The sequence below is a fragment of the Muntiacus reevesi genome, chromosome 1 (genome assembly GCF_963930625.1).
Source record: "Muntiacus reevesi chromosome 1, mMunRee1.1, whole genome shotgun sequence".
NCBI lineage: Eukaryota > Metazoa > Chordata > Mammalia > Artiodactyla > Cervidae > Muntiacus > Muntiacus reevesi.
In genome coordinates, this window is record NC_089249.1 from 186,690,486 (window position 1) to 186,703,453 (window position 12,968).

At 53.7% G+C, this 12,968-nt stretch overlaps 1 protein-coding gene across 2 annotated transcripts; it reads left to right on the plus strand.

Annotated features, from left to right (window-relative positions):
• The first annotated feature begins 2,519 nt into the window (after positions 1 to 2,519).
• EPHX3 (epoxide hydrolase 3) lies at positions 2,520 to 8,373 on the plus strand. 2 transcript variants are annotated; one of them, XM_065932034.1, is made up of 8 exons: positions 2,520 to 2,591; positions 3,519 to 3,793; positions 4,009 to 4,094; positions 4,508 to 4,665; positions 4,764 to 4,892; positions 6,099 to 6,202; positions 6,281 to 6,417; positions 6,515 to 8,373. In XM_065932034.1, the coding sequence occupies exons 2-8, from the start codon at positions 3,551 to 3,553 to the stop codon at positions 6,738 to 6,740; spliced, it is 1,083 nt and encodes a 360-aa protein (XP_065788106.1). In that variant the 5' UTR covers positions 2,520 to 2,591; positions 3,519 to 3,550; the 3' UTR covers positions 6,741 to 8,373. The 2 variants fall into 2 exon arrangements, with proteins under 2 accessions (XP_065788106.1, XP_065788105.1); XM_065932033.1 differs by having other exon boundaries at positions 2,524 to 2,591; positions 3,367 to 3,793.
• Positions 8,374 to 12,968: the final 4,595 nt, after the last annotated feature.

The following is a 12,968-nucleotide window of genomic DNA, read 5'->3' on the forward strand; positions in this document are numbered from 1 at the left end:
ATCTGCACACACATGCCCCAGCCACAGGGCAAGGGCAGTACTCAAGAGCAGCCGCCAGGATGTAGGATGAACGTTTATCACTTACACGTATGCACAGACACAAAGTGAAACATTTCCAGCACTGTTTATTAACCCACATTCTCCTTTTTTTTAAGCAGAAAGGCCCTGGATCTTGGGTTTGGGGTCTGCCAAACGTCCCAACTGATGGTATATTGTAGTTCAGGCATTCAGCCAGAGACCTGCCCCATTCCTGCTCCACACTCCTCCCCACCCTCTTCCCCTCCCACAGCACTTCCTTATAAACAAACCACTGTGCTGGTTCAAGTGTGACTTACATTTTGGTTCCATGGGGTTTCTTCCTTCTCATCCCACTCCCTCATTTTTTGTTCCGTGTTTTGTTTCAGAAACTTCCCCAGGCCAAGTCTGTTTAGCTGGAGAAACGGTTATGTCTGCACCTTCCTTCTAAAGATTTAACTCTGCCATGGCCCTCTCCACACCTCCTTGAAGGGTGTTTCTCTAACTGGGTTGTAATTAGAACTTGGATCTACTATTTAATTTCTCTGGCCATTTCCCAATCCCTCCCACAGTACTAGAAATCTTAGTTCTATACAAGAGTAAGAGGTGTGTACGAGCCCATACTGTACTGTATGCACGGATCGCTTGGCCAATAATTATGTCAGTGAATCTGAGACTTGTATTAAACACTTTAGACATTTGTAGAAGGGAATTCGTAGACTTTTCACTTATATACTAAAAGTTTTTTTTTTTTGTGCAGTTCTCATTGCAAAAATAAACATTTGTACTGAATATAAAATTATCATCCTGTGACTCCTGTCTTTTTAAGGGTAGAGCTTGGGAATGGGTGTGGGTAGGGGGAATGTAGGAGTCAGTGTTCTGCAACAGCAGAAGAAGGGAGATCCACAAACACCCCCCAGCTGTGACTGGTGTATGCAGCAGCCAGGTTAGAGGCCTCAGGAGGAGGGATTCCTGGATCAAGTGGTTGGAAAATTGATTTGATGGAAAATGTAAGTGAAACCAAAGCCATGATACAGGCTAACTGTGCAAGAAAAGGTGGGTGATAAGCGCAAGGTGAACAAATGTTTGTATAATATATGCAATGTAATCATAGATCTCTGTTGGACTCTGAGATGAGTTGTTTACTTAAACAACCACATAAACCATGATTTCCCTTTAAATAGGCACCTATGTGGTAATATCACCAAGAAAAACAAGGAATGGTCCTATCTGAACACTGAATGACCTTAAGTATAGAAGGAAAAAACTAGGTGTATAAAAATGTTTTCCATGAGAAACCAAGAAACTACACTGGTTTGACAGTGGCTGATACACATCCCCACAGTTGCAACGTGCCTGTTCACTTGCCTATACCATCCCCAGCCCTTCTCTACTGGAGGGCTGTTTTAAAGTTTGCCCTTCCTTCCCTAAATTTGGATTTTTATTACAGACCTAAAGCTCTTTCAATTTTATACTGATTAAGTCACTACTGCAGTATTTGATTAAAAAAATAAACAGGGACCTATGAACTTAATATGGTCCCAGGACAAGTACAATTATGAGCAGCTTTGACAATACAAAGGCAAGGTTAACTGGTAGATGTAAGTGAAGATTTGGTGATGATGATCAGTAGCTAAGCCGTGTCCGACTCTCGTGACCCCGGGACTGTAGCCCACCAGGTTCCTCTGCCCATGGGGTTTCCCAGGCAAGAACAATGGTGTAGGTTGCCTTTTCCTTCAGGGGATCTTACCAACCCAGGGGTCAAACCTGCATCTCCTGCGTTGGCAGGTGGATTTTACCACTAAGTCACCACGAAAGCCCTTGTAAGGGAGGATGAGAGGTGACAAAATGGGGTAAAGTTAGAGGAAACCAGTAGGAAAACTAAACATGGATACGGCTCCTGCAGTGGTGGTGACAATGACGGTCAATGCCCCAAATTGGTAATCAAAAGATAAAACCACATAAACACATTTAGAGATAGCTATTAATAAATATCGAAAATCATCCCAAAGACTGCCTCTGGTTGGAGGAAGAGGTGGAACATAAGACTGAGGTTTTTCTCAAGTCCTTGATTGCTGTTGAGTCAGCTGTTAGGATTCAGGCAAATGACTTAATACTAGAATTTCAGGCTCTTGGTTTACAATGCAGGAAGGTGATAGTATCTACACTTAATAGGATTATTATCAGGGTTAAATAATGAGTAACTTTGAAATGTTTAGGATCTTGGGAGTAAGATTGCAAAACTGGAGGAGGAAGAAGCTACCCTCCCGGGCTTCTCGTCCAACCCTGCTGTTTCCTCTTTTGACCAGATCCCGAGTGATTCGACCAGTCGGGTTCTCCAGCGCCCGGGCCGGGCCTGCCCTCTAGGCGTTAAGCTCCGGTCTTCTTAGGTCACCACTGGCTGAGTCCCGGTCTCAAAAACTGCGGATTGGCTCCGGGGCTACCTGTAGCCTGCACGTCAATAACCGCTGCTACCCAATCACAGGCGTGCAGGGGCGGGCCAACGGATCCGCTGGACCAACTGGAGCCGGCGCAGGGTCTGCGCCGCTGGACCACCGTTGGAACCTGAGCCTAGTGTAGGTGCTGCTAGGTCTCTCGGAGGCAGACCGAGGGGAGGGTCGCGCGCTCCAGGGAGGGGAGCTCCTGGGAGATGAGGGTAGCGGCAGAAGCTTCCGAGGCCTCCTTGGGCTGCGGCGACAGCCCGCGACTCTCTCCTAACCTTCGCCATGGCACTACCTATCCCCCTTCTTCCGCTTCCGGGCCCGCCTGACCCGCCATATTAGGTTCCGACCCCGCCCCTCCCGCCTCATTGGCCCGTAACCAGGCCGACTCGCAGCTCATTGGTCCATCCCTCTCACCGAAACCATCCAGACCCTTCCTCGGGCCTTCTCCGCCGAACTTAGGTCCCGCCTTTTCCAGGCTCCATCCTCATTCCCAGCCTCCTAAGCCGCGCCCCTATCCCATATAACGCTCTTAGACCTAGTTGGGGCCCACCTTTCCAGCTAGTAGGCCGCACTTACTCTGCATTGCCCCGCTCCTTTGCCCCAGACCCCGCCCATTCCACCCACAGCGCCTCCTGTCTTCTGTTCATGCAGGACCCCAGTCTCCGTCTAGACTTTAGATCCCGATCACCCAGCCAACTCCGGCGTCCTACTAGACCCCTACCCCTTAAGACTCGCCTAAGCCTTTATAGATCCCTCCCACAGCTCGAGCCTTTAGCATCCCTTCTCCCCAAGGCTCCACCCCAACCACCTGAGTCTGGTCCTCGCAGCCTCCTCCCCCGCACCTCGAGCCTTGCTCCCGGCCACTGTCGCGCCCAGGTGTTTATCTAACACTTAGTTGAATTGTAAGCCATGGCAGTTTCGGTCTGAGCCGCCCAGCTCTTCTCCCGGTGCGTTCGGCAAACCGCGACGATACGGAGAGGCTCCAGACCAAAGGCGGCGGGCTCGCCAGCCCAAATCCCGCCTCACTGCTGCAGCCCGCGCCCCCCGCCCATACTCCAGACGGTAACGCGGTAGTCCTGGGACGCGGCGACATGCCCGAGCTGGTGGTGACGGCGCTACTGGCGCCCTCGCGCCTCACTCTGAAGCTGCTTCGTGCCTTTATGTGGAGCCTCGTGTTCTCGGCGGCGCTGGTGGCTGCAGCTGTCTATGGCTGCATCGCGCTCACGCACGTGATGTGCCGGCCGCGACGCGGCTTTTGCGGGCGCCCCCGGCACACCCCACCGGTCTGCTTGAGCGACCCCACGCTGGGAGAGCACTGCTTCCTGATTCTTAGGGTGAGCATGTGACGGGGGGGGGGGGGGCGGCAGGAGGGGGCGCCGTCACCGGGCTTTCGAGGGTCAAGGATCCTGGAAGGCCGGCTCTTGTTGGACCGGTGCGGAGTGGCAAATGGTTGAATCCAAGTCTGAGTACGCATGTGACCTGGTAGAAGGGAGGTGTTCAGGCCGGGGGAAGAGGGGTTGCCCAGGTCTCAGACTGTGCCCTTCCCCAGAGCTCGGGCCTGCGCTTGCACTATGTCTCTGCTGGACGCGGCAAAGGGGCCCTCATGCTGTTTCTGCATGGCTTCCCTGAGAACTGGTATGTTGGAGGCCCAGAGTCCTGAGCCACACGGGACCGGATGCGGGAGGGGGTGGGGTGGGGCGGGAGATGTGGAGCTTGGACCACTAGAGCACTGAGGAGGCGGAGACAGGGCTGTGTAAACTGGGAGCCCCTAAGGCAAAGTATATCAGGCCTAGACGGGGTGCCGGAGGACAGGGGTCCACACGGAGATAGATGGAGACAGGAGGCCCTGAAGGGATGGGACGCAGAAATATCCATGTTGAGGCTACCCAGAATCCAGGGCGCAGCTGACCTGCTGTTGGTTCCCCATCCTCCCTTCTGGAAAGTCCTGAGCAGGAAAGTGGGGGTCACCCCAGGGTCCCTACTGGGCGTCATGCAGAGGTGCTGCCCTGGTACCCTGACTCAGCCTCCCTCCCTGGCCCGCCTAACAGGTTCTCCTGGCGCTACCAGCTCCGGGAGTTTCAGAGCCGCTTCCACGTGGTGGCTGTGGACCTGCGGGGATACGGCTCCTCCGATGCGCCAAAGGATGTGGATTGTTACACCATCGACCTGCTGATGGCAGATATCCAGGATGTCATTCTGGGCCTGGGTAGGGAGGTGCCCCCATCCCAGCCCTGGCCCCCCTCACCCCTGCCTCACCTCTACCTGACATCTGCCTTACACAGTTTCCTCTGACCTCCCCGCCAGGTTATTCCAAGTGTATCCTCGTGGGCCATGACTGGGGTGCACTCCTAGCCTGGAATTTCTCCATCTACTACCCATCCCTGGTGGAGCGAATGGTAGTGGTCAGTGCTGCCCCCATGTCAGTGTACCAAGGTGTGTTGGGGAGTCCTGGATGCTGGAGTGTGCTTGTGTGAAGGGGTGTGTATGTCTGTCAGCACTTCTCTGTCCATCTCCCGGGGCTGGGGGCACAGCGGTAAACCTGGGTTCCTTCCCCCATGGTGCTCGCAATCTATAATCTGTGACATTACACCTAAGAGTAATCCACATTTTTGTGAGCAGTTACAGGTTGCAATTGCTTTTCCCCCCCAAGATCTACTATTTATTTATTTTATTTTTGGCTGTGCTGGGTCTTCATTGCTGCACGTGGGCTTTCTCTAGTTGCGATGGGCAAGGACTACTCTTTGTTGCGTTTCACAGGCTTCTCATTGTGGTGGCTTCTCCTGTTGCAGACCATGGGTTCTAGGTGTGTGGGCTTCAGTAGTTGTGACATGTGGGCTCAGTAGTTGTGGCTCCTAGGCTCTGGAGCACAGGCCCAATAGTTGTGGTACTTGGGCTTTGTTACTCCACAGCATGTGAGATCTTCCCAGATCAGGGATTGAACCCATGTCCCCTGCATTGCAGGGTGCCTTCTCAACCACTGGACCGCCCGAAAAGGCCCTACAATTGCTTTGACAAGGAACTTGCATAGAGTAACCTACACAAGCCTCCTGGGCTTATGAAAATGTTATTATCCCATGGTCCAGTTGGGGAAACAGAAGCAACTACAATAACATTTGAGATGTCATTTCTCTGGCCACCCAGTGTCCATCACATCACCTAATTTTAAATCCCAGAATTGTAGTCAGAGCTGTATTATCTCTCACTCTTTTTTTTTGTTGTTGTTTCTTATCTATCTCCGTCTCCAGCTTCCTGAGGGCATGAGAATTTTGTCTGTTCCATTCACTGCTATATCTTCAGAGTCTATAACAAGGCCAATGGGTGATCAATAAATGTTTGCTGAATGAGGCAGGAGAAATGCATTCAGACATGGCAGGGGGAGTATGCCAGTGGCTCAGGGAGCTCCCGGGGACTGTGGAGGAAAGTGCCCCCATTCTGTGGGTACAGCGACCACTTAGGAGAGAGACAAGCTGGTGCCCTGGCCGAGAGGACCATTGAGTGTCCCCACAGGCTCAGGCAGGCAGCTGTGATATTCCTGAGTGTTGGCATATCTGTGTGCATGATCTGGGTATGTGTCAAGTGAAGAGGTGTGGGGCCCGCAGAAACCCAGGCCTCACCCCTGCCTTCCTCTCCCCACCCTAGACTACTCTTTGCACCACATCGGCCAGTTCTTCCGTTCCAACTACATTTTCCTGTTCCAGCTTCCCTGGCTGCCCGAGAAGCTGCTATCCATGTCTGACTTCCAGGTGCAGTAGGGTGAAAGCCCAGGGCTGGGTGGAGGGTCGTGGGTTGGGACTGAAACTGGCATCCTGTTGTGTGCCCAGATCCTCAAGACCACCCTCACCCACCGCAAGAGGGGCATCCCACAGTTGACCCCCAGTGAACTTGAAGCCTTCCTTTATGACTTCTCACAGCCTGGTGGCCTCACTGGGCCCCTCAACTACTATCGAAACATCTTCAGGTGAGGACGCAGGTCCTGATAAGCTCAGGAGAGTTGTGGGCGTGGGGCTAGGAGTGGGGCAGCCATCCTTCTGCCTGTCTGTCTGTCTTGATCACAGGACCTTCCCCCTGGAGCCCCAGGAGCTGGCCACACCCACACTGCTGCTATGGGGGGAGAAGGACCCCTATTTTGAGCAAGGGCTGGTAGAGGCCATCAGCAGCCGTTTTCTGCCAGGCCGGCTTGAAGCCCACATCCTGCCAGGCACGGGGCACTGGATCCCCCAGACCAATCCTGCGGAAATGCACCAATATATGTGGGCCTTCTTGCAAGACCTGTTGGACTGATGGCCCTAGCTCACTGGCCTGCATGCACCCAGGAGTTCTCACACTGGCTTGCATGCTCCCAGGTTGTATATATACGGATGGACTCTTGATGCACATGGATGAAACTCCTAGACTGCACACAAGTGCTTCTGTGGTCACCCTCAACCGCACCACCCTCATATGCTCTCATACTGGCAGGCATATGTGCACATGTGAGCAAGCACTTTGACCCCAGGGAACCAGGTATGCCTCTCTGTGGAGCTAGATACTGAGTGTCCTACTTCTCCTCTCCATGAGACCCCACCCATCTTGCCAAAGTCAAAGCCCAGAGTTGCGTTGACCATGAACTATGACCTTTCTGTCCCTGACTTCCACCGCCAGTCTGGAGTCCTCAGCTAAATGGTGCTCTGTCCAATACAGTACTTGTAGCCACGTCTGGCTACTTCCATTTAAATGCAAGTTAATTAAAATTAAATACGATGAAAAATTCAGTTCCTCACTCACACTAGCCATATTGTGAGCCCGTCAAGGGCTCAGTTGAAGCAACATAGAACATTCTAATAAGCAGTGCTGATGAGGGTGTTCCTAGCTTACCAACAGGTGGCCTCCCTGCCTGGCTTCTGACACCTCACTGAGGAAGGACCCTCACAGGCAGGCAGGTGGAGGTCTGGACTCCTCTCCAGCCAGGCCCTGGGTAAACGCCCATGATCTCCCTCCTGGTCATGACTCCTGGCCTTGTGAGGTCAAATTCTCCCGCCCCAGCCTGGGAAAGATCCCTGGGATCTCTGTCTCAGATCTATGGGAAAACAGCTCTTGGCTCTGTTAGGATAAGTGAGATTGTGGACTCAGCACAGGAAGGGACCAGCTCCCTGAATAGCCATCTGGGGTGTCAGGCCTGCCTCCCCAGTTCCTGGATTCTTCTGCTCCAAATTAACCAGAGTTTCTGGGGACTCCTGGCTCCAGCCTCCGAGTGAAGGTCATACACGTCGAAGGTGAACCGTCCAGCCCCAGGATGGTCACAGCTTTAGCTTTTATCTTCCTAGCCTTGTCCTGGCCTCTGGGAGCACGGTCATGACTGGCAGCAGTGTGATGAATCAGTCTGAGGGTCTCAGAAATATTAATACCTTTCTCTTACCTCCGGGGGCTTCTCTAGTGGCTCAGATGGTAAAGAATCTGCCTGCGATGCAGGAGATCCGGATTTGATCCCTGGTTGGGGAAGATCCCCTGGAGAAGGGCATGGCAACCCACTCCAGTGTTTTTGCCTGGAGAATCCCCTGGACAGAGAGCCTGGTGGGTTACAGTCTGGGGTCACAAAGAGTTGGACATGACTGAGCAACTAACACATTTTACTTTTTCACTTTTATCTCTGGGATGGGCCTGCCTAGCCAAAGCCTGCCTGCTAGTTACCCCAGTCTGTCTTCCTTTGTCCCCTGCATAAAAATCCTTTAACTCATGGTATGTGTCAGGAGCTGTTCTAGGCCCTGAGGATAGAGTGTATTCAAGGACACAGGCCCCATTCTGGAGTTAACAGAGAAGAGGCAGAAAGAGCAACGCGGGTGTGTGACTGGTCCCAGGAAAGGTTTTCGTTTCAGGGAGTGGGACGCAGTAACAGGAAGGTCAGAGGCTGGGATAAGCTTGGGCTACTGGAGTAGCAGTGTGGAGATTAGTGCCTGCTAGGGTAGAGCGAGGGGGCAGGCGCGCACGAGGAAGAAGAGGCCACAGCCAGACCGCCAGGGGCTTCAAAGAGTTCGGATCTGATTCTCAAGGGGAGCCAGGGAGGGTTTTCAGCAGGGGAGGGACATGGTTTGCATTTTGAGAAGCACCCTGTGGCGGCTGAACTTCCCACGCAAGAGTGAGAGCAAGGAGATGGGCCCAGAGCTGCGCACAGCCTCAGAACCAGATGGTCTGTTAGCCCCGATCTGAGCCAGGACCCCCAGACCCCACCCATCCCGCCTCCCCGCCTCCCCGCCTCTACTCTTCCTCGCTGTAGTTCCCCTCTGGGGCCTGGAAGATGGACGAGAGGAAGGTGGAGCCAGGGACGTCAGCTTGGGGCTAAGGTTTAGGACGAGGAAGCCTGTGTGCAGGATGAAGATGGTGTGTCGCGGGGGCGGGGTGGGGTGGGGGGGTCGGGCAGGGCTGTGGGTAGGTCTGGTGACCGTTGCTAGGGTGACGGGGAAAGGGCTGATGGTTAACCGGAACGGGTCGAGGTTGTCTGGGTGACCGGAGGGGCCCAGGAGAAGGCTGACGAGAGGCCTGGAACAGTTGCCGGGGCGACGGGGTCCGCTGACGGTTGCCAGGGTAACGAGAAGGCGCCGTCTGACGCCTCCGCGACTGCTGGCGGGCGAAAGGCGGTGTGGTGGGGAGAGGGGAGAGGTAATCGCGTTGATTGGGCAGAGTCCTGACAAGTGAGCCAATAGCAACTAGAGGCTTGGCCAAAACCCGCCTCTCTCAGCCTGAGCCAATCCGGGAGCGTCTTTCTTAGAGCTGAGGAGAGCCCACACCCAGAAGTTTAGGACTCTGGCTGAGTCCCCTCCGAGACCCCGCGTCCCCCTCTTCCTGCTCTGGGCTCCCGTCTCCAGATCACCTTCCATCGTGTTTACTCACGTATCATTTGCTCACCCACTCTTGTACATGTCCTTGCTATCAACTGTAATCCGTGGCCCCCCACCACTGGGCGGACAGGGGAGATAAAGCCGGGCAGACTCTCCCAGTCCTATGTGGTCAGGCCCGAGTGGAATGAGGGCCTAGGGGCGAGGGGATGGGACGGGCACCTACCTGGAGGAGGCGGCCTTAGAGCCGAATCCTGCTAGAATGTGCTACGGTCCACGGAAACCTCCCGTGCACAGGCCATTTAGCATTTCTGTGGGACTGGGAGGAACGTTTGGGATGGGAAGACGTGGGAATGCAAAATGCTTCCACACGAGGCCAGGAGCCACATCGGGCCCACAGGGAAGTGTCCCCGGACAGATCTGCATGTCTGGAATATTGGGGACCGGTAAGGGGGCAGGACCAGAGGGGGCCCACTGAAGGTGGGGAGGCCTGAAAGGAGAATGGGTGTGGTCCAGGCAATAGAGGATGAAGTCCGAGCACTTGAAGGAGGAGTAGAATCCCAGGGAAGACCAGAAGCAGATTTGGGGCATATTCAACCTGAGGGAGCAGGACCCCTGAGGCAGGAACCTGGAAGCACCTAATAGGTTAAAGATAAAGATAATCCAGCAAGCATCCGTGTTTGGTGAGGCAAAAGGGCATTGAAGCTGGGAGAGAGAATGAAGCCTCCCCAGAACAGAGTGGAGAACAAACAAGACTTGGGAGCCCCCAGCATCTAAGAGACAGGCAGAGGAGGAGGGGTTAGGGTTAGGCAGCAGAGGAAGTAGGCAAGGCTGATGCCCCAGAAATGGCGGGGGAGAGGTCAAGTAAGAGAGGCATACACAGCCCATGGTGTCAAAAGCCGTTGAGAGATTTGGAGGATTGAGCCATGCGGATTGTGAGGGAGGAAACCTGAGAGTTCAGGCTGAGGACAGTGGACTTGGATGCTCTGAGTGCAGTTAAGTAGAGATGGGAGGTAAGAGTGGGGACCCCAGTCGGGAGCCTGGAGGGAACAACTAGCATTCAAATGGGGCAATTTGAGACAGGTTTGCTATAGGGACCATATGCAGTGGGCAGGGTTTGGGGAAACCAACAGGGGTTTAGCACAGCAAACCCCAGTGAGCACCCCTGAAGAACCATGACCACCTCCGGATCCCCCTGCCTGGGAACGGGGAAGGAAAGATGTTAGCAGAGCCCAGAGAGAGGTTTGTGTGTTTGTTGTTCAGCCGCTCAGTCATGTCTGACTATTTGCAACCCCATGGACTGCAGCACATCTGGCTCTCTGTTCTTCACTATCTCCTGGTGTTTGCTCAGATTCATGTCCATTGCATTGGTGATGCTATCTAACCACCTCATCCTCTGTTGTCCCCTTGTTTCCCAGGGGACAGGGTCTTTCCCAGTATCAGGGTCTTTTCCACTGAGTCGGCTTTTCACATCAGGTGGCCAAAGTATTGGAGATTCAGCTTCAGCATCAGTCCTTCCAATGAATATTCAGGATTGATTTCCTTTAGGACTGACTGGTTTGATCTCCTTGCTGCCCAAGGGACTCTCAAGACTGTTCTCCACACCACAGTTCCAAAGCATCAATACTTCGGCACTCAGCTGTCCTTATGGACCAATTCTCACATCCATACATGACTACTGGAAAAACCATAGCTTTGACTATACAGACTTCTGTTGGCCAAATGATGTCTCTGTTCTTCAATACCCTGGATTGTATGGACGGGACCTTTGGTCAAGCGACACAGTCAGCTGAAATGGTGACCCTACCAGGAAAGATACAGGCGAATTAATATCCTGTTTTCTCCTGCTCCCTCCCCCTACCACCTGCCCCACCGCTTCATCTTCTGCCAGTGCCTCCTATTGGCCAAACCCACGTGGAAGCCAGAGGACAAGGATGTCCATTGATACAGTCTGTAGAGGTCAGCCTCTTGGGGTGCAGAGCAGAGTGGAGAAGGCGAAGAATGGACCAAAAAGTGGGGAGAGATGCAGGGGAGAGAGGCAAGAGCTCGGGGAAGGGGTGTGTGTGTGAAATGAGCGTTTGCTGCAGGTTTCACTTTATCACAGAATCCCCGGTGGCTCAGATGGTAAAGAATCCGCCTTCAATGATGAGACTCGGGAGATGCGGGTTTGATCCCTGGGTCAGGAAGATCCCCTGGAGTAGGAAATGGCAGCCCACTCTAGTATCCTTGCCTGGAGAATCCCATGGACAAAGGAGCCTGGTGGGCTACAGTTCATAGGGTCTCAAGGATTTGGGTATGACTGAGCAACTAACACTAACACTTCACTTTGTCACAGAAGAGACCTCAGCCTATGGCCAAGGAAAGAGGTAATGAAAAGCCAAGGTCGGGGGGGGGGGGGATGCTCCCCTTCTCTGAAGCAAGAGGAAAGTTGCGTGGGTAGGGGACAAGTGCCACACCTGCAGAAAAGAAGGAAGAGAAGTTTCAGGAGCTGGGACGGCAAGGAAATAATAAAGGGTGTCAGAGTGTCTCGAGCTTCCCAGGTGGCGCTAGTGGTAAAGAACCTGCTTGTCAATATAGGAGACGTAAGAGACACGGGTTTGATCCCTGAGTGGGGAAGATCCCCCGGAGGAGGGCATGGCAACCCACTCCAGTATTCTTTGCCTGGAGAATCCCATGGATGGAGGAGCCTGATGGGCTACAATCCCTAGGGTCACACAAAGTCTTACACGACTGAAGCAACTTAAAAAGGGCACGCACGCACACAGAGTGTCTTAGTTCAGAGGTGAGCTGGAAGAGATGGGGTCCTGGGTGAGGCCATGGGCAAGGAAGGTTGGAGTGGGCTGACCACACAGCCCATTAGGCCAAGACATCCACTGGGATGTCTGCCCAGTGGAGGGTCTTAAGGCAGGGAAACCACTGCCTGCCCATCCCCCACCAAGGGTGGGAGTATGGCTTCCCTTCTTCCCCTGCCCAGAGCTGTTGAGCCACTAGGTGCTTGATGGAAGTGAGTTCCTTTCTTTTCACTCCCTTTTCTTCCACTTGAAGCCCTCACACCCACTCCTCCTTCAGGAGGCCCCACCAGCCCCCATCCCTCCCTCTGACTGAGCCCTGGTCTAACTGAGGCCAGACATGTCCATATCCAGACAGGGACAGTCTCTTCTGGACTGGCTTCAAGCAGGACCCAGCTCCTGGATCCTGCTGTTCCCCTGACACGTGCTGGGTGTATCCATTCACTCAGCTGACCGTTATTTCACCTACTGTGTGCCAGGCTCTAGACTAGACATTGGGGATTCAGCAGTGAGCAAGACAGAGGCCCACAGAGCTCAGAATGCTGGGGGAGCCAGGCAGGATCACATGGAAGGGTCAGCGTGGAACTGAGAGGGGCCGTGGGAGCCAGCAGAGCCCATGGAAACTGCAGGGAAGGATCCCTGGGAGAAGTGGCAGTGTCGGGACCTCCCTGGTGATCCAGCACTTAAGACTCCGTGCTCCCAATGCAGGGATTCAATCTCTGGTCAGGGAACTAGATCCTTTATGATGCAACTGAAGATCCCACACGCAGAAATGAAGATGCCACCTGACGCAACCAAGACCCAGCACAGCCAGATAAAAAAATTAAAAAAGAAAGAAATGGCAGTGTTATCGTTTCCAACCTTGATCAGGTCAGCTTCCCTCGGCCGAACCCCTCCAGTGGCGTCCACTG